Genomic DNA, 22082 nt, shown 5'->3' on the forward strand with positions numbered 1-22082 from the left:
ATGTTTCCCATGTAAATTATACATCTCTGAGTTGATTGGAATGAATAAGGACCTTCAAGCTGTAATCCATGACTTCCTGAGTAACTGGGGTACAAACATGAGGAGACACAGAGGCCAAATTCCCTTAGTCATCCATCAACATGGGAAAGATAAGAGACACACAGACCAAATGAGGGAGAAGTGTGCTGACCTTCATAAGTCAGGGAATGTGGATTAAAAAATAGCTACTCACCTTAAAATGCCAATTTCTACTCTTAGGGCAATAATTAAAAAGTGGGCATTAACTGGAACTGTTAGAAACTTGCCTGAAAGAGGACCCAAGTTTATTTTGCCCCCACATACAGTGAGGATGATCGTAAGAGAGACAAAAAATCCCCAAGGATGACTGTTAGTCAATTACCAGACAAAGTAAAATCTTCGGGTTACCACGTCTCCAAAAAACCATCAGACGCCCCCTTCATGCTAACAGATGTTTTGAAAGTTATGACAGAAAGAAGCTTTTTCTGTCAGTTACTTAAAATGTTAGAGCCAGGAGTTTGCAAAACATTATACAACTTTGACTGGAATAAAATTCAATGATCAGATGAAACAAAAATGGAGCTTTTGGGCAATAAACATTCAAGGTGGGTTTGGCGTAAAAAGAAGGATGGTTATAATGAAATGAACCTTATCCCAACTGTAAAATATGATGGAGGTTCTGTGATGTTGTGGAGCTGTTTTTCCTCCAAAAACCCTGGAAACCTCGTTAGGGTACATGGCACTATGGAGTCCATGAAATACCAGGACATTTTATATCAAAATTTGGCTGCTGCTGCCAGGAAACAAAAACTGGGGCTTCATTGGATCTTCCAGCAGGACGGTGACCCTAAGCACATGTCCAAATAAACATTAAAATGGTCAGCTGACCGCAGAATCAAGCTTCTGCCATGGCCATCTCAGTCCCCTGACCTGAACCACACTGAAAACCTGTGGGCGGAGCTGAAGAGGAGAGTGCACAAGAGAGGGCTGAGGACCCTGGGTGATCTGGAGAGATTCTGTAAAGAGGAATGGTCTCAGATGCCCTGGTCTGTATTCTCCAACCTTATTTGTTTTTCTTTGAATAAATTTATTTCAATGAAAGGTTGGATTTTTCTCATTTTTTTTCAGTGTGAGATGAAGCTGCTTCGCCAAAAGGTGGATTTTTTTCTAACCCTTTTTACAAATCTTTACAAGGGGGCCAATAATTGTGGAGGGACTGTATATTATTTATATACGACACTGTATTTGTACTAAATGGTGGTAAGTTAATCATGTCCTCTACTGTGCACACCCGTGTAAAATAATCATTAAACTCATTTACTATATCAGTTTTCATTTTCAATTATAAGGCCCTTACTATCCTGCAGATGAGTGATTTCAGCTTTTAGAGCTCTTTTGGAGTTAAAATATTGGTAGAAACTTTTAATGTCATCCTTAACCTCCAATGCAGTCTTACTTTCGACATTCCACTTACTGTAGCGAATCTAATGTTATTTTTTAAGTCAACCCCTAGACTTAGATACTCCTGCTTTATTTTGAAATCATTAGCTATTTCCTACCTTAGTATCTCCAATGTACAGTGTGAAATACCCAGTAATACTCACCTCACTACCCACAGTTTACAGTGTGGAATACCCAGTCATACCTCAGTATCTCCAGGTTGCAGTCTAAGTCCCCCAGTCCAGCAGAGAGCAGCTTCACTCCTGAGTCCTGCAGGTCATTGTCACTCAGGTCCAGGTCTCTCAGGGGTGAGGAGTTTGATCTGAGAGCTGAAGCCAGTGCCTCACAGCATTTCTCTGTGAGTTCACACCAGCCCACCCTTAAAAAGATTAAACACTTTTAAATCCACTTTTTACACTGCAGCACTGTATTCAAATGAGGAGGATAAGGGTCATGACATAATGGATTTTCAGAAAACAATTAAATTATTAAAAATAATTTTAACAATCATTCCGATTCTGTTTGGTGTCCATTATTTTTTTGTCCATAACACGTTAAAGTCAGCATGTTTATCTGTAACAGTGCTGTTAACTTTGCTAACCAACACAAATGTTTTGCATGGATTATATGTGTCACGCCCAGCTCGTGTGATCCTCGTGTGCCACGCCCCCTCATTAACCACGTCTGCTGCCCCGATTCTGACCAGCTGTTTCCTGTTATTTCGGCTTGTCTTGTGTATTTCAGTCCGTGTTCAGGTCTGTTTCCCTAGATCTGTCATTGATGTTGTGAGCCGTGTTTCCTCGTCTGCCCTTAATAAACTCCGTTTGCTCGTCTTCACGGCTCCACTGCCCTGTCTGCCTGCTCCTCCACTCAGCGGACGTCACAATATGGTTGAATGGATGTTTCCTGCTTCCCTGCTTAATTATTTCTAGCATGGATCGAGGGCTGATAAGATTGTGGGATATAAGGAAGTAGGAGAAGAAAACAGAAGCTGTTTGTGTTTGTTTATTATGTAACTGCTGAAAGGCATTGTGGGTTTTCTTGCTGTCCAGTTACTTTTGTGTAAAATGCATATTCTGTACTCACTGCAGCTTCTCCAGTTTACAGCTGAGATCCTCCAGTACAGCAGAGAGTAGCTTCACTCCTGAATCTCCTGGGTGATTGTAGCTCAGGTCCAGCTCTCTCAGGTGTGAGGGGTTTAACTTCAGAGCTGAAGCCAGGGAAGAACAGCCTTCTTCTGTGACTCTACAGCCTGACAGCCTGCAGAGAAAGACAGAAACTCCCCAGTAAATAATATCACCTCACCATTATAATTATTAAATAAATGTGATGCTCTAATAAATAATTCAAGAATTACAGTTTAGTGTCTAAGACAAGGCAGGACCCCTCCTCTCTTTCCCTTAGCTAATTGCTCACTATCTCCTCTTCATAGTGTGGAATACACAGTAATACTGACCTCAGTATCTAAAGCGTACAGTGTGGAATACCCAATATTACTGACCTCAGTATCTCCAATTTGTGGTTTGGAATACCCAGCAATACTGGCCTCAGTATCCCCAGTTTACAGTGTGGAATATCCAGTAATACTGGCCTCAGTATCTCCAGTTTGCGGTGTGGAATACCCAGCAATACTGGCCTCAGTATCCTCAGTTTACAGTGTGGAATATCCAGTAATACTGGCCTCAGTATCCCCAGTTTACAGTGTGGAATATCCAGTAAAACTGACCTCAGTATCTCTAGTTTACAGTGTGGAATATCCAGTAATACTGACCTCAGTATCTCCAGTTTACAGTGTAAATCCCCCAGTGCAGCAGAGAGCAGCTTCACTCCTGAATCTCCTGGGTGATTGTAGCTCAGATCCAGCTCTCTCAGGGGTGAGGAGTTTGATCTGAGAGCTGAAGTCAGCACTTCACAGTGTTTATCTATGAGATCACAGCTGTTCAGCCTGAAACAGAAAACACTTTAAGACACAGACATATACACATCCTACACATTAGTAAAATACAAAGCATTACAATAAGCATTTGTTTTCATTATAATTAGCAGCACAGCTTACACTTCAAAATGAATTATAGTCTGCAGAGTGTTCTGTGCGTCCTGACAATCTGCTGCAGTCACATGATCACTAATTGTGAGTCAGTGCACCTTTGCTCAAAACTAGAGGTAAAAACATTAAGTACAAGCTATAGGAATACATAGGAACACATCAACAGCAAGATGGACGTGAACCTCCCATAACAGTCAGACCAGTGCTTCCAGTGCAGTCCTTAGCCATCTTTCTGCCAGGTGTCCCTACACTCGACACGTATCACTGAAAGGAGGAGATGTGAACATTCCCAGCAGCTAATGCAGCAGCAACTGGCACTTGGATTCCTGATCCCATGAGTAAAATCCTTTCTCTCCCTGTATTGTTATACCTGGGAACATGTCAAATCACCAATTACGTCTGGGTGATATGACGATATTATCAGTAATGAGTGTAATAAGACAAGTATCCCGGTGTCGATATCTGACCGTGACTAACCGGCGATTATCGTCTTTGCTGAGGAAACGCGCTTAGGCTACATACAAAGCAAGATAACAGAAGGATTCATGATTTGCTTTCAGTTCAGCTTTCTAGCCAAAGATTCTGAAGCAGTTAAAAAGAAACATTGCACAGAATTTCACAAGCATTGTCCCTTGCAGTAACCATGCGTTCGCCATTCTTGTAAGTTCAGTATTGTCACATCACCAACTTCTATCTCTGAGTCAGCAGCCAGAATGTCAGTCATTCAAGTGCAGCTTTCTGGTGGGAATTTTGAGCTTCCCTACTCAGTTTTTCATATCTTAGTCTCAGGCACAGCTTTAAGTGTGTCCCTGACCCCGCCAGGGCTGTGATTAGCATTGGTTGCTAACTGTTTAATAAAGGTGGTTAAAAGTAAAATCTCTCTCTCATCTATCTATCTGAATCAATTAATCATTATTTATATAGCGCATTTTAGCCACAGCGTTTATAAAGAATTTTGCAAACATTTAAAAAGAAGAAAAAGAAATTCAAATAAGCTCAGAATAAATAACAATAAGCGCAAAAGAAATAAAAATAGAGTAAAAATGTTTAAAAAAAATAAAATTAAAAACCATCATAAAGGACTTTAAATACCCATGTCCTCTTTAAGGGCCCCTCCTCAAAGGGGCCTGTAGCCCCTATGTCTTCTGGGGGAAGCGACCGCCCCCCCACAATTACTGATATTAATAAAAGCATAAAATAATAAAACTGATTATCATAGGGGGGTGGCATGGTGGTGCAGTGGTTAGCACTGTTGCCTCACACCTCTGGGACCCGGGTTCGAGTCTCCGCCTGGGTCACATGTGTGGAGTTTGCATGTTCTCCCCATGTCGTCGTGGGGTTTCCTCCGGGTACTCTGGTTTCCCCCCACAGTCCAAAAACATGCTGAGGCTAATTGGAGTTGCTAAATTGCCCGTAGGTGTGCATGTGTGAGTGAATGGTGTGTGAGTGTGCCCTGCGATGGGCTGGCCCCCCATCCTGGGTTGTTCCCTGCCTCGTGCCCATTGCTTCCGGGATAGGCTGCGGACCCCCCGCTACCCAGTAGGACAAGCGGTTTGGAAAATGGATGGATGATTACCATAGATTATTATATGCGTTGGTGAAAAGATGCTTTTTCAGCCTAGTTTTGAAAGTACTGAGACATTCAGTAGCTCTCAGGTTTTCTGGGAGAGAGTTCCAGATTTTGGGCCCATAGTGACTAAAAGCTGCCCCCTCCCTCCCCAGCCGGGTTTTTGGAATAATCAGTAAATTACTACCGGATGATCTGACTGATCTACCTGGGACATACCTTACAGTCATGTTACTGAGGCAGGACAGAGCTAAACCACGTAAATATTTACAAATTAGCAAATGAACTTTAAAATCAATCCTAGAAGACAGAGGAAGCCAGTGCAGGGATGTGAGAGCAGGTGTGATGTGATCCCTGTGACTGGTGCGTGTTAACACTCCGCCAGCGCCATTCTGGGCCCGTTGTAGATGTGATCCCTCTGACTGGTGCGTGTTAACACTCCGCCAGCGGCATTCTGGGCCGTTGTAGATGTGATCCCTGTGACTGGTGCGTGTTAACACTCCACCAGCGGCATTCTGGGCCCGTTGTAGATGTGATCCCTGTGACTGGTGCGTGTTAACACTCCGCCAGCGGCATTCTGGGCCGTTGTAGATGTGATCCCTGTGACTGGTGCGTGTTAACACTCCACCAGCGGCATTCTGGGCCCGTTGTAGATGTGATCCCTGTGACCGGTGCGTGTTAACACTCCGCCATCGGCATTCTGGGCCCGTTATAGATGTGATCCCTCTGACTGGTGCGTGTTAACACTCCGCCAGCGCCATTCTGGGCCCGTTGTAGATGTGATCCCCGTGACTGGTGCGTGTTAACACTCCACCAGCGGCATTCGGGGCCCGTTGTAGATGTGATCCCTGTGACTGGTGCGTGTTAACACTCCGCCATCGGCATTCTGGGCCCGTTATAGATGTGATCCCTCTGACTGGTGCGTGTTAACACTCCGTCAGCGGCATTCTGGGCCCGTTATAGATGTGATCCCTCTGACTGGTGCGTGTTAACACTCCGCCATCGGCATTCTGGGCCCGTTATAGATGTGATCCCTCTGACTGGTGCGTGTTAACACTCCGTCAGCGGCATTCTGGGCCCGTTGTAGATGTGATCCCTCTGACTGGTGCGTGTTAACACTCCGCCAGCAGCATTCTGGGCCCCTTGTAGATGTGATCCCTGTGACTGGTGCGTGTTAACACTCCGCCAGCAGCATTCTGGGCCCGTTGTAGATGTGATCCCTGTGACTGGTGCGTGTTAACACTCCGCCAGCGGTATTCTGGGCCCGTTGTAGATGTGATCCCTGTGACTGGTGCGTGTTAACACTCCGCCAGCAGCATTCTGGGCCCGTTGTAGATGTGATCCCTGTGACTGGTGCGTGTTAACACTCCGCCGGCGGCATTCTGGGCCCGTTGTAGATGTGATCCCTGTGACTGGTGCGTGTTAACACTCCGCCGGCGGCATTCTGGGCCCGTTGTAGACGTGATCCCTGTGACTGGTGTGTGTTAACACTCCGCCAGCGCCATTCTGGGCCCGTTGTAGATGTGATCCCTGTGACTGGTGCGTGTTAACACTCCGCCAGCAGCAGTCTGGGCCCGTTGTAGATATGATCCCTGTGACTGGTGCGTGTTAACACTCCACCAGCGGCATTCTGGGCCCGTTGTAGATGTGATCCCTGTGACTGGTGCGTGTTAACACTCCGCCAGCGGCATTCTGGGCCCGTTGTAGATGTGATCCCTGTGACTGGTGCGTGTTAACACTCCGCCAGCGGCACTCTGGGCCCGTTGTAGATGTGATCCCTGTGACTGGTGCGTGTTAACACTCCGCCAGCGGCATTCTGGGCCCGTTGTAGATGTGATCCCTGTGACTGGTGCGTGTTAACACTCCGCCAGCGGCATTCTGGGCCCGTTGTAGATGTGAAACAGTAGATGTGAAACAGACAAGAGGGCATTACAGTAATCTATTCTACTAGAAAGAAAAGTAGGTATTATTTAATACTGCCAAGACCCCATCCACTCTGCAAACAAGTAAATCAGCTTCCTTTCATTCTAACAACCTATGCGTTCTGTTAACCTGCTTTATGACTTTATGGTCGTGTTTCCAGAAACTGTGCTTGCTTTGCAAAACAGTATTTCCCTTTTAAGGTTACCCATTTTAAATCTGGTGTAGGATCACAAATGATGCACATATCACAAAGCTTAAATTCCAGGTGGCCTGAGACAAGGCCTAGCCTGGTACGAGAGGCACACATCGGCCTAGGCCTCAAAGGGGGGTCGTGACCCCACACACAGACACACTTAAACACCCACAGATAACAAGGGAGGCCAGCACTCCAACTTTTATTTCTCAAAGCTTTAACGACCTACAGACAGCAGAGTGGACCCCAAGGACAGGGGTCCCTCGACTTGGCACACAACCCCCTCCCCAGACATCCTGCCTTACATACCACTCACCCAACACCCTAAAGAAAGTTTCTTTTAAGTTTGGCTGTTGTATATCTGTATATTTATTTACCCATGACTACTAGTCTCAATATACAGACAGGTTATGTTTGTAATGTGTCCTAACTTTCACAGACTCTTTTTCTTTGACTGACTAACCTTCCCCCCTTTTCTTTGCCACATTCCTCAGCAGCCCTTATCTGATCTTTGTATTCTACCATGTCTATCTAAGGGTAAGATGTGCTGTTGGAATAAGAATATATCATATAATGTCCGTATAAAGGGTAACCTCTGATTGAGGTGCAACCTAGACCACTTAGACCAGGGACTGGTGTGAGTAATATAACATAATGACATAATATAAGTAATCATTAATTAATCATTACAGATGGTATTCGGTGTGAACCACTAGGCTGGTATGGCATGTTTGGTATCAAACCGATGGAAAATCACTCCAGTTTTACACCACTTCAGCCTCTGTTCACTGAGTGCTCACAATAGTCCCTGCCTCTCTGCGATTTGGCTACTGAGCTCTAAAACCTCAAACTCGACTGAAATATCGTGAGGCTCCCTCTCATTGGCCATGAGGGGAGCTTCGCTACCGATCGTTTACATTACCTGGTGATGCAGCTCGCTGGACGAGCCTACTAACCCAGGTTACTAAGCGATACTGGTAACTAGTGAATCCCATGTAAGTCTCACATTAACAGACTCACGGGGATTCGTAATTGAGTTTGGAGGAACCAACCATTCGGCATAACAATTAGTTAATAAACATCATTAAATAATGATTAATTCAAATGTAATTAATTTCAAAACATATTGGTGGAGATATTAAAATTTACCTGAGCTAAATATTCCTACAATGGTGTCCCTCAGGGATCAGTGCTGGGCCCACTACTGTACACTGTATATATTGGTCACATTATCAGAAATCATGGTGTTGGGTTTCATTGTTTTGCTGATGATACACAGTTATATATATCTGTTAAGCCGGATGATGCATCACAGCTCTCAGTTAGAAGACTGTCGACTAGATATCCGGTGCTGGATGGCAAATAATTTCTTTATGTTAAACACAGAAAAACAGAAGTACTGTTTTCTAGTCCGAAGGCGGCTCGAAATAAGTTTGACAACCTCAACCTTGGTGGTCTTCCTACCCAACCTGACACAGTGGTCAGAGATCTTGGTGTTTTGGTTGATTCAGATTTATGTTTCGATGCTCACATAAAAAGCATCACTAAAGCTGTGTTCTATCATGTACGGAACCTCGCCAAGCTTCGGAAGATGCTCTCCTTTCATGAAGCGGAAACACTAACACCTTTATAACTTCCAGGCTGGATACTGTAATGCCTTCCTTTCTGGGTGCCCATCTGGATCCTCACATAAACTTCAGCTGGAACAAAATGCAGCAGCCAGAGTTCTTACAAACACTAATAAATGTGATTATATTAGCCCTGTTCTATGCTCCCTTCACTGGCTTCCAGTTAAGTCTCGGATTAACTAAAAAATACTGCTATTGATTTATAAAACACTGAATGGCCTTGCACCAGAATACCTTAGTAACCTGCTGGCCTTATACAACCCTCCTCGCTTTCTTCCATCATAAAGAGCAGGATATCTGTTAGTACCCAGGGTAGAAAGAGCTACGGCAGGCTGCAGAGCTTTCTCTTATAGAGCTCTTCAGCTGTGGAATAGTCTTCCAGTGGATCTGCAGGATTCAGGCTGACTTTCAATATTCAAGTCTAGACTAAAAACACGCCTGTTTAGTTTAGCTTGTAGGGACTCTAGTTCTAGCTCTAGCTAACTGCTCACTCCCAGTCAGACCTATAGTGTGAGATGTAGAGCTGGGTGGGGATCGGTGCCATTGGCTTTGGATAAACTGAACTGTCAGTCTGTCACTTTAGCATCACACCCCCTTGTGGAACTGGAGTGCTGACATTTCAGGGACTCCCCATGCCTGCGTTCCCACCTGCCTCTCCCTCCTACTTATGCTGCCATAGCCATATCTGCCGGAACTTTCATACTGCACTCACCTAACTGTTTGCACTGCCTCTAGTCTCCCCTACTTTGGCTAACTGCACATTTTATTTCCCCTAATCCCCCTGGAGACCCCACATTTTCAAGATATCCTGCCTACCCTGCTGCCTGCGACGTCTCCACTACCTGTGACGTCCTTCTGGCCTGCTGCTGCCCCCTGGAGGATGGGCTCCCCCTTTGAGTCTGGTTAGGGTTAGGGCTTCCTCTGCTGCCCCCTGGAGGATGGGCTCCTCCTCTGAGTCTGGTTCCTCCCAAGCTTTCGTCTTTCTAGGGAGTTTTTCCTTGCCACTGTCCCCTCTGACTTGCTCACTGGGGGCTTTGGGCAGGGATGCTGTAAAGTGCTTTGAGATGATATAATGTTGTGAAAATACACTATACAAATAAATCTGAACTGAACTGAAATTGCACTCAGTGTTTGGGGGGAGGACTCAAAATGATTGTTTATTGCGATATTTTTATACTAAATTACACATACACATTTTTTAACTTATCACCCAGCCCTAATCAACAATACACTAATTGGAAAGCTATCAGTCCTGTGAAATAGGCTTTTAGAAAAATGTTTGTTTGAATGATCAATGAATAATGATACTTCATTCACCCCCATGGGGAAATTGTCTTTTCGCCCCTCCCATCTTGCTCTCCAAGAGACACACAGACACATATACAGGTGAGAGGAAGTTTGGGGGTCGCAGCGCAGGATCGGCCAGCATCCAGCACCCCTGGAGCTCAAGGACCCAGCGATGACATCACTCTGCCGGCCAAGAGATCTGAACCAGCGACCTTCCGCTCATGGACACAGAGTCCGAGCCCAAAGAGTCAGGCACCACACCCAGTATTTACAGAAATGCTTCCTACAGCATCCAGAACTGAAACGAATATGAGTGGTTTTCCCACTATTAATGAAAACTGGACCATTCTGTATGATGCTGTATCTTTGGTTATTTGTTACACAAAGGATGCTCGTGGAAATCTTGTCTTTTTGTTTTTACTACATCACTACCTTCAGTTAATATGAACTAGATTAAAAAGGAACCTTGTTGATAAAAGAGGGGAAATAAATTACATATATATATATATATATTCATTTTATATTTTAAACAATGTTTATCTATTTCTGCCGGACTAGATGTGTCGTCACATCCTCAGCCAGGTGCAGCTGAGGCCAGCAGAGGGCGCCAGTGAGCAGCCAGAGACAGCAGTCATACGGAAGCTCCCAGCTCTGGGCTCCATCACATGAACACGCCTGCTGACAATAACACTCACATACCACTGATACACCCTGTGGATAAAGAGCCCTCACTGTTTCTATAGCAGGTTAGGATGCTGTGCCTGTGATCAGAAGGCAGACTGGATGGGAATGGAAACGTAGTAACAAACAAAAAGTGACATCACTACCTTCAGTCATTATAAAGTCTGTGGTCAGGATTAGCTACTGCTATACAAACAGCTATAGCTGTGATTATCAAAATAAAACCCACTTATTAATGCATGAGGAGAAAGATATAATAAATATTACACATTTCAAACAATATTCATGTATCACTGCCAGACCAGACATGATTTCCCATCCCCACGTCACTTACAGAGCCGTCCTGGAGTTCTTGACCACAGGCAGCAGCCTGCAGTGCTGTTTATCTCGTCTGATGTATTTTTTCAGGTCAAACACATCCAGCTCCTCATCTGACATCAGCATCACAAAGGCCAGAGCTGAGTATTGTGCAGGTGAGAGGTCATCTGCTGAAATGTTTCCTGAATTCAGGTATCTTTGTACTTCCTCTACTAGAGAATTGTCACCCAGTTCAGTCAGACAGTGGAACAGATTGATGGTCCTTTCTGGAGATAAATTCTCCTTTATTTTCCCCTTGATGTACTGGGCTGTATCCTTAATGGTATGTGAGCTGATTCTTGTCGGCCCCAGTAGCCTTTGTAACAGAGTCTTTCTGGAGTCTGTTGAGAGGCCCAGGAGGAAGCGGAGGTAGAGGTCCAAGTGTCCATTCTTGCTCTCTAATGCCTGATCCATTGCAGTCTCCAGCAGGTCAGCTGATGAGTTTGACAGAAACACATATAAAGCAGCGAGATACTCCTGGATGCTCAGATGCACAAAGCAGTACACCTTCTCCTGGTACAACCCATACTCCTCTTTAAAGACTTCTGTGCAGACTCCAGAGTAAACTGAAGTTTCAGCGACATCAATGTCATTCTCTGTCAGATCTTGCTCATAAAATATGAGATGGCCTTTCTCAAGGTTGTCAAAAGCAAGTTTACCAAGTTTTAAAAGGAATTGCTTGCTGTATTCCTTAAGCTTAGTTTCATGGTTTTTCATATACTTGTCATTTTTTAAACTTGTCTGAAAGATCAGGAAGTGTGTGTACATTTCAGTCAGAGTCTTTGGAATTTCTCCCCTGTCAGTCTCACTAAAAAGCCTCTTAAGCACAGTGGCTGAAATCCAGCAGAACACAGGTATGTGGCACATGATGAAGAGGCTCCTTGATGATTTCACATGTGTGATAATCCTGCTGGCCAGGCTCTGATCATTAAATCTCCTCCTGAAATACTCCTCCTTCTGGGCATCACTGAACCCTCGTATCTCTGTCACCTGGTGGACACACTCAGCTGGTATCTGATTGGCTGCTGCTGGCCGGGAGGTTATCCAGAGGAGAGCGGATGGGAGCAGATTCCCCTTAATGAGGTTAGTCAACAGCACATCTAGTGACGTTTTCTTTGTTACATCAAACCAGCTCTCATTGTTCTGAAAATCCAGAGGAAGGCGACACTCATCCAGACCATCAAAGATGAACAAGACTTTGGAGCTAAACAGGTCAGTGGATTGAAATGATTTCAGTTCTGGGACAAAGTGGTGAAGCAGTTCAATCAGACTGTATTCACCCTTAATCAAATTCAGGTCCCGGAAAGGAAGAGCAAATATGAAGTGAACATCCTGGTTTGCTTTTCCTTCTGCCCAGTCCAGAATAAATTTCTGCACAGAGACTGTTTTCCCGATGCCTGCCACCCCTTTAGTGAGTACAGTTCTGATAGGTGTCACACGCCCACATAAGGGTTTAAATATATCATTGCACTTGACTGTAGTATCTTCTGTTCGCCTTTTCTTGGATGCTGTTTCAATCTGTCTCACTTCATGTTCATCATTGACTGCTCCAGTCCCACCTTCAGTTATGTAGAGTTCTGTGTAAATCTCACTGAGAAGTGTTGGCTGTCCTTCCTTAGCTTTCCCTTCAAATACACACTCAAATTGCTTCTTAAGTTTAGCTTTGATTTCCTGTAGCATGAGCTTTCCTGAAAAGAAATGAGAGGAAAATGCACTAATTCTCACCGTGATCCTGACCAGTATGAGGAAGAATATTTTCCAAAAACACTTTTTTACACACATATATCCAGATATTTCCCTGTGACTGTGACTGTGAAACTGAAAGTTTTATCATGTGTATTTTACTGGAACACCACATACAGGACCGTGAATAAGCCTTAGGCAGCCAAAGGAAATGTTTAAAGTCATTTATCTGGGTAGTAAGTGTACCCAACCAAAAAAAACACAAAACCCCTTTTCATTTCCCAAACCTCTCCTCAGGGGCACCATGGCATGACCCGGCTCGTCGGCTCCTCGTGTGTGCCACGCCCCCTGATTACCCACGTGTGCTTCCCTGATTGTTTCCAGCCCTGTCTGATTACTTTGCTTAGTCTTGTCCTATTTAAGTCCTGGTCTGACCTGTTCCCCTTGTCCGTCATTGTGGATTTGGTGTGGTGTGTGTTTCAAGCTCCTGTCCCGTTGTAAATAAACCCCAGTTTAGCCCTGATCACTGCCTGCCTGCCTCTCCTTACCTGCCGACCCGCACGATCGCTGCTTCCCGCGAACACGATCGTGACACACCACAGCCAGTCCATGTATTTGTTAAATTTCACCACCAGCTCACTTCATTAATTAATTAAATTAGTTTAAAACTCAAGAAGATATTGATCAGCCACATGAGGTGTGTTAGTGGTCAAGTAAAAAAATATGTGGATATACTGCACGATTTCTGCAAATATTAGGGTGATGTTGGGAGAGGTTCTGAAATGGCAAACACACTTTGACATACATATTATAGTAGTTCTACACCAACATGAAGACCATTTAAACATCCTTTTCTCTGCCTGCCTAAGGCTTTTGCACAATATTGTACATGTACATAATGTTATAAAGCTCTTACTCTTGTCCAGCAGGTCAGCAAGATCATTTTGCTTCATGGTCCTCAGGATGTACAGTGTGATCTTCAGAGCTACCTCTCTAACACTGGTCTTCTGCATCTGACCATCACAGTCCAGGTCATTGTCCTCCTCCAGCTGAGGCTCAGAGCATTCTGGGTAATTCTGATCTAGGTGCCTCACAAACGTCTTCAGTTCCTCCTTTAGGAACTTCATGGCTTTTTCCTCTAGCGACTAAAATAAACAGTCAGAGTTAATTATTGCTACTTACACCAAACCTTTTCAGAGTCTCACTTGTGAATCATAGATTAAAACATATTTTCTTTAAGATGATGAATTTCTTATTATACAGCTATATAAAATATAAGCTAATTGCCATAACAGCCAAGAAAATATATATCAGCAATAAATACAAACCTTCAATATGGATGATAAACCCGATTTATCATGTAGATTTGAACTGCATTCTTCCATTTGGTCTCTGTGAATTAGGCAGAAACATAAAGACCTCAATTCATCTACAGAAATGTAACAGAAAGACTGAAAAGTTCCCCATTAAAATTGCTGTTACTGCAGATAAAGAATAACATTGTGGTATATTACAACATCAATTCCAAAAAGTTGGGACATTGTGAAAATTGTAAATAAAAACAGAATGCAGTGATATGGAAATCTCATAAACCTGTATTATATTCATAACAAAGTATAGAAAACATATAAGATGTTTAAACTGAGACATTTTGCTATTTCATGAAAAATATTGGCTCATTTTGAATTTCATGACAGCAACACGTCTCAAAAAGTTGGGATGGAGGCAATAGGAGGCTGGAAAAGTTTGTGGTGCAAAAACCCAACAGCTGGAGGAACAATATGCAAATAATTAGGTCAACTGGCAACAGGTGAGTAACATGACTGGGTATAAAAAGAGCATCTTAGAGTTGCAGTGTCTCTCTGAAGTAAAGATGGGCAGAGGGTCACAATCCCCCTAATACTGTACAGGCAAATAGTGGAGCAATTTCAGAAAGAAGTTCCTCAGTATAAAACTGCAAAGAGGTTGAATATTTCATCATCTACAGCACATAAATGAATTCCCTTGTATTCTTCTTATTCCTATTTATTCTATTTATCCCTTTTGTATATTTTATTTGTCTTTGTATCTATATATGTGTATATATATAACATTTGCTCACATTGTGTAACTTCTGTCGGTGCTGTGCTCTTGGAAATCGAATTTCCCAGAAGAATCTACCCGAGGGATTAATAAAGTTTCTTTCTTTCTTTCTATCTATCTATCTATCTATCTATCTATCTATCTATCTATCTATAATGTAATCAAAAGAATCTGAGAATCTGGAGAAATCTCTGTGAAAAACCAGACTAGATGCCTGTGATATGTTGGCCCTTAGGCAGCACTGCATCACAAACAGGCATGATTCTGTAATGGAATCACTAAATATGCTCAGGAATATTTCCCACAAACATTGTCAGTGAACACAATTCGCGCTGCCATGCACAGATGCCAGTTAAAACTCTATCATTCAAAGAAGAAGCCGAATATGAAGGTGATCCAGAATCACCGATGTCGTCTCTGGGCCAAAGCTCATTTAAAATGGACTGCGGCTGAGTGGAAAACTGTTCTGTGGTCAGTCGAATCTACATTTGAGATTCTTTTTGGAAACCAGGGACACCATGTCATTCGGACTAAAGAGGAGAAGGACCACCCAGCGTATTATCAGCACTCAGTTCAAAAGGCAGCATCTCTGATGGTGTGGGGGTGCATTAGTACATATGGCAGGGGCAGCCTGCATATCTGGAAAGGCACCATCGATGCTGAAAGGTATGTCCAGGTCCTAGAGCAACAGATGCTCCCATCCAGACGACGTCTCTTTCAGTGAAGACCTTGCATTTTCCCACATGACAATGCCAAACCACACACTGCATCAATTACAACATGATGGATTCGTAGAAGAAGGGTCCGGGTACTGAACTGGCCTGCCAGGGGTCCAGATCTTCCAGCCACTGAGAACATTTGGATGCTCCATAAAATGAAAAATATGACACAGAAGATCTAGGACAGTTCAGCAACTAGAATCCTGTATCAGACAAGAATGGGACAACATTCCTCTCCCAAAACTCAAACAACTGATCTCCTCAGTCCCCAGACATTTACAGACTGTTGTTAAAAGAAGAGGAGATGCCACACAGTGGTAAACATGGCCTTGTCCCAACTGTTTTGAGATGTGTTGCTGCTGCGACATTCAAAATTTTTCCTTACAATGATGCATTTTCTCAGTTTGAACATTTGATATGTTTTCTGTTCTGTTATGAATAAAATACAGGTTTATCAGATTTCTATATCACTGCATTCTGTTTTTATTTACAACTTGCAGAACATCCCAACATTTTTGGAATCGGGGTTGTAGTTTGGAAAGATGTATCTGCCATGTTAAGCTTTATTCACTGGGGCGGCTTCCTGATTCTCTCATGACAGCAGAAGAGAACCAGTGACATCAGGCTCCAGCACACAGAGACACAGCAGGCAGGAAGGACAGTTTTCTATGCAGCCCTTTGTACCCAGTAAACACCGCTCTTGTTTTACACGCTTTCCGACTCATTTGGTTAATATCATTCATCCATTCATTTGGTCTTCTTAAATAACTCCGGTGTGCGTATTAAGTGAGACTATGCAAGTCTATCTTGTAAGAGCCTTGGACAGGAGGGATGGTCTGTTACTCGCCTCTAGTATAGAAGAACTGGCTGATTGTGGAAGAAGACGGTGAAGACAGAAGATGGCGAGGTCTTTTTATTAAGCTACACATATTAAAGTGCTGCCCACTGACCAGCCCTAGCTAGGAGCCCAGTTTACTTTTATGTTATGGCCTGACTATAGACCCAGAGAGACATGCATGCTAGTGGCTGTAACACTGTTACCTCTCAGGGCTCTTTCTCTTACACCCCACAGGGGGGCGCATTTCATGGCTTGCACTATAAATGTTGTGACTCACAGCTTCTAATGTCCTGAGGCCCCAGGGCACTGGCCCCACTGGCCCGGTCCATAACCCAGCTGAGGCTCCAGGGGGCGCTATCTTGGAGCACCTTCAGCCACCGACTCATTCCCCCACCGTGAGCTAAGAAGCTACTGGGGATCTTTCCTGCCTGCTGCCGTTAGACACCACAATGCCTGCTGTCGATGTGCAGCCCCCACAGCCAGCCTTAACGTCCCATTTTTAACTATTTAAAATTTTTTATCTATATTTATGTATTGAACTATACTGTATGGTATTTTCAGGATTTTTTCTTTGTGTACTGTACATTTTTTAAACTTGTTATCCTACAGAAATTTCATTTACTTCTAAAAATGTTTACTTATATTTGCACTGAATCAGGAAAATGTAATTGTCACCTTTGGCAAAGAAACCAATAGTCTTTCTCTGTTTTGTCTGATGATCCTGGTTCATTATTAAGCCACATTGTTCCATTAAACATGTTAAACTAAAGCCTTAGTCTGAGCATAATCTAATGGATTCATGAGAGTGAAATTATTTATTAAAACAGAAACATCCATCTCACGAGGTGACAATATATTGTCGAGTCATTCTTTAATGGACATGCAGGGGGGTAACAGGCAAACCAGTTTTTTACAGCTCTGTGCTGAGGACTGAAATTTAAAATCCACTTTGCGATTAAATAATTTCCAATTCCAGCTCACAGGAAGTCAGGTGTTACAGTAATCCTCATCCATTTACCTCAGATGTTATTTATATAGAATACAGACAAAACTTTTGTTTAAATTCTCAAGGTGATGGAATCTGTTAAAGGTAAAAATCGGTGCATTCATTATAAATATGTTATTTCCTCATAGCTTGTATGTGTCTCTGTGCCATTTGACTGAGAGTCTGAATGTCATTAACAGTGTTTGTTTAAATGCACATTTACCTTTGATCTGTAGGAAAAGGTTCCTCTCTGAAGGCATGTGGGGGGTCCATTGACCAGTCACTCTTCATGGAAACACAGCTGGGTACAGGGGAGTCTGCTCTCTTCATCGGGACACTGTGGGCAGCGAGAGGAAATAAACCCTCATGGTATAAATATAATTCATACAATGGGGACGGCATCACACTGCTGTTTAGCCTTCTGCTCTGCCTTCATGTACTTTGATATGCTGTGAAGCTCTTCATGTAAACAGACTTATTTACAGTCAGCTTTTAAGGAAATTATCTCATCTAAAATTTAAATATTATATGAAACTTTTAGTATGTCCATTAAAAACCTCCATAACTAGACTAGACTGATGTTCCTTTTTACCTGTTTATATATGTTTTTGTTTGTTTGTTTAGTTTTGTTATGTGGCCATTTTGTATAGGAGGGATGGTCTGTTACTCGCCTCTAGTATAAAAGAACTGGCTGATTGCGGAAGAAGACGGTGAAGACAGAAGATGGCGAGGTCTTTTTATTAAGCTACACATATTAAAGTGCTGCCCACTGACCAGCCCTAGCTAGGAGCCCAGTTTACTTTTATGTTATGGCCTGACTATAGACCCAGAGAGACATGCATGCTAGTGGGCTGTAACACTGTTACCTATCAGGGCTCTTTCTGTTACACCCCACAGGGGGGCGCATTTCAGAAGCAGATCCATCCATTTCTATGCTGATCCAGACCAGATGATTCCTGCTGGGGCCTCTGTGAACATGAAGGGTAAGTATATAAATACACAATATCGAGTACTCAGCATTTTTACATCAAACTAATGAATTGTGTCTCCATTCTGTTATGTTCCATGTGTAGAATTACACATAGTAAAGAGGTTTAATGCAAACTTTCAATGCCACATTTTTTATAAATAATTATATGTATCAACATCCTCTCCTGGAGCTGACACCTTATGGTGGTGGAGGGGTTTGCGTGTTCCAGTGATCCCAGGAGCTAAGCTGCCCAGGGCTTTATGCCCCTGGTAGGGTCACCGAAGGCAAACAGGTCCTGGGTGAGGAACCAGACGAACTGCAGCTCATTAGACCCCTCATGATGAGGAAAAACATAGATTCACATTTTCCCTCCCCCGGATGTGGGTCACCGGGCCCTCCCTTCCCCCCCCCCACAGCCAGGCCTGCACCCATGGGGCCTGGTCGGGCATAGCCTGAAGAAGGCACATAGGCTCCCCCTCCAGTGGGCTCATCACCTGTAGGAGGGGCGAAAGGGGTCGGGTGCAGTGTGAGTTGGGCAGTGGTCGAAGGCAGGGACCTTCGCTGGGATCCTCAGCTGCAGAAGTTGGCTCTAGGGACATGGAATGTCATCTCTCTGGTGGAGAAGAAGCCTGAGCTGGTGTGTGAGGTTGTGAGGTTCTGACTAGACTTTTATGGATGGAATTTCTAGGCACAGCCAGGGCACTGAGGGTTTGGTGACCTCAGGATTGGGTCTCTGCTTTTTGCAGGTGATGTGGTTCAGTTGGCTTCACTGGACTGTGACCTTCGGCTCTCACTGGAGCAGTTCGCAGCCAAGTGTGAAGCGGCTGGGATGAGGATCAGCACCTCCAAATCCGAGACCATGGTCCTCAGCCGGAAAAGGGTGGAGTGCTCTCTGGGTCGGGGAGGAGGTACTTCTCCAAGTGGAGGAGATTAAGTATCTCGGATCTCTCAAGATCGAGGAAAATAGCAGGAAAATCATCACAGATCCCACACAGCCTGGACACAGACTCTCTGACCTGCTGCCCTCTGGCAGACGATATAGAAGCCTGCAGACCAGGACACCCGACACAGGAACAGCTTCTCTCCCCTCGCCATCTCCCTCCTAAACAGCTGATCTGTCACACTGCTAAACACCTACAGCACTGCAACTGCACTGTATGTACAGTCTGTGGGATATATTTCTGTAATCTTTGTATTTTCTGTATATAAGATTTATGTTGCTTACTATATCGTATTGTTCATTTACACACTTTATGTATATGTGTGTGTATGTATATATGTATGTATATATGTACACATGTATATATATACAGTATCCATAAATATATTTACATTTATAAATAGTATAAACATATTATACGTACAAATAACTTTTATAAAAAAAATTACATTTACCTTTATATTTATAAATATAAATCCATAATACATATTCTTATTGTAGATTGTTGTTGGTTTTACACTGTTGTGCTTGAGACCATCGACCGGAATCTAATTCCTTGTATGTGTTCGCTCACATACTTGGCCAATAAACCCGATTCTGATTCTGATTCTGAGACTGATTTCCAAGGGACCTAAAAGTATGACAAGTCCAAATCGCTATTACAACAGTTCCGAATATACTTTAACCATGTCGAAGTCACAAAGATGTTCCCATTTTTCCTCAACTCGTTCTCACACTGACAAGAAAAAAAAATTAATCAGCTCTACAAGTATCCGCTGGTCAGGAAGACGACGACTCCCATTCTATCGCGGGCGGCGCCGATTCTGTGTTGGACCGGATTTTGGCTCGTATCGATGGTATTGAAAAATCTCTAAACGCCTTGGACGATATAAAATCATCAATTTCCTCCATTGAGAAATCTCTTTCTATCTTATTACTGTTAATGATTTGTTGTGATTGGTCGGCTCCACTACTCACGGTTTGGCGGAGTAAGTGACACCACCTTCTGTCATTCAGCTGCGCTGTGGGTTGCGTTTGACTTATTCTTTACCGATTATTAGAATCAGACTTACGTACTATTTGCATTAAACAGTTTAAATACGACTGCAAAGTATGACTACAATTAAGATCAGCACATTTCAGATTGGAGAACACAGAACAGATCCGTAGTAAAACCTTTGATTTAATAAAATGTTAAGCATAGAGTTTAACCCGGATGTTTCGGCACACTGGCATTAATCCCCAACACTTAATAAAAGAAAAACTTAATATAGCTTAAAAATATTACAGCCTACGTCCCGGTCCATAGTTACGCAGCACAGTATATTAGGCGAACTCATGGCTGAGCGTAAGTAATTAAATATTATTGATGTTAATTTGAAAACTCTTCAGGCAAGATCTTTGAAAAATCTTCTGATACACGTACCTAATGTGCTGTACGGACGTATATTTAATGTTTAATTATATTGAAAATTTTAAATTCCGCTGTATATGTAGGCTGTGTTAAACATATCAATTTTATTATTAATTTAATTTTACCTTGAAACATAGAATATCTTTACATTACTCCAGAATCTTGATAAAATGTTTCTTGATAAAACGGCGACTCTGCCTTTAAAATGCCGACACTTAATTTCACTTTCGTTTACAGGCAGGAAATGATCAGCTCCGTCTCATGCAAAAAATGGACACGGACTCAGCGGCACTTCGTAGGGTTTTGGGGGGATATTATCTATGTGTCTATGTTGCACACTTGGACAAGGTGAATAAATTACAGGCATGCATAGGGTTCTTTTTCAATAATGTGATGATTTTTACTTCACCGGAAAAACACTGAAATACAAGCACAAAAACCCGCTTGTTAAACAGGACTGTATGCGGCGATCCTTGTCGAGTGTTCTGCATGACGCATGCGTCCTTTGCACTCCACTCGCGCTCATTCAATTTTTACACATACAATTACTTTTAAACATTTATGTCGATTTACATTCGCTTCGAAACAACTACTTAACACACAGATAAACACATTCGTTCTTATACATATAAACAATCAATAATCCCACAATTAACTTTCCTCAATACGCACACTGATAATGTTCGGGCGAGCTCGTACAACTGTATGGTCTGAGTAGCTACAGGTTTTCCCTTACTGATATTCATTAATATTTCTGTATTACTCATTCGTAACTGTTCTGATCGATTTACATTTATCCTAAACAGTTACGTGAGTATCACACAGTAAGTTTCACTTTGCCCCTTCTTTCACCTGAAACACAAGCACAAAAACCCGCTTGTTAAACAGGACTGTAAGCAGCGATCCTTGTCGAGTGCTCTGCATGACCCATGCGCTCTTTGCACCCCCCCCCCCCCCGCGAGCTGGCCAAAGTGCCTGTGTGTGCTCCGCTCCTGTTACCCTGCCTGCCTGAATCGCACCACAGTTGTCCCTGCCCTAAACCCATCAGCCACGCAGTACATTACACTATCACAAGAGATGAACAATGCAAATAACAGTGCAAAATAATAACATTGAACACAATATTTAGCATATGGGAAACTAACAAGGGGTCCACATCTATTAGCAACAATAATCGTAATTCGGTTAGGCCACTTAAAAAAAATTTAAAATTGGTTCTCGTCCCCTCCCGACCCGCCGAAATGCCTCTGACCCGAATTTTTTTATTTATTTATTTCGTAAAAATCGCATGGAAAATGCCCAAGAATGAC

The 22082-nt window shown here is 43.1% G+C and overlaps 1 protein-coding gene across 4 annotated transcripts in view; it reads right to left on the bottom strand.

Moving 5' to 3' along the window:
- LOC125722170 (NLR family CARD domain-containing protein 3-like) overlaps positions 1–21716 on the bottom strand; it is a 32535-nt gene extending 10819 nt beyond the window's left edge. The window contains exons 1-10 of one of the 4 annotated variants that reach the window (XM_048998350.1): positions 21625–21716; positions 20898–21191; positions 18315–18416; positions 17672–17785; positions 14153–14216; positions 13741–13969; positions 11119–12829; positions 3230–3403; positions 2545–2718; positions 1664–1837 (exon numbers count right to left, since the gene is read on the bottom strand). In XM_048998350.1, coding sequence (XP_048854307.1) covers positions 1664–1837; positions 2545–2718; positions 3230–3403; positions 11119–12829; positions 13741–13969; positions 14153–14216; positions 17672–17785; positions 18315–18376 — 2702 coding nt within the window. In that variant the 5' untranslated portion in view covers positions 18377–18416; positions 20898–21191; positions 21625–21716. The other 3 variants (XM_048998352.1, XM_048998351.1, XM_048998353.1) reach the window with 3 other exon arrangements.
- Positions 21717–22082: the final 366 nt, after the last annotated feature.

Source organism: Brienomyrus brachyistius, unplaced genomic scaffold, assembly GCF_023856365.1.
Source record: "Brienomyrus brachyistius isolate T26 unplaced genomic scaffold, BBRACH_0.4 scaffold37, whole genome shotgun sequence".
Taxonomy (NCBI): domain Eukaryota; kingdom Metazoa; phylum Chordata; class Actinopteri; order Osteoglossiformes; family Mormyridae; genus Brienomyrus; species Brienomyrus brachyistius.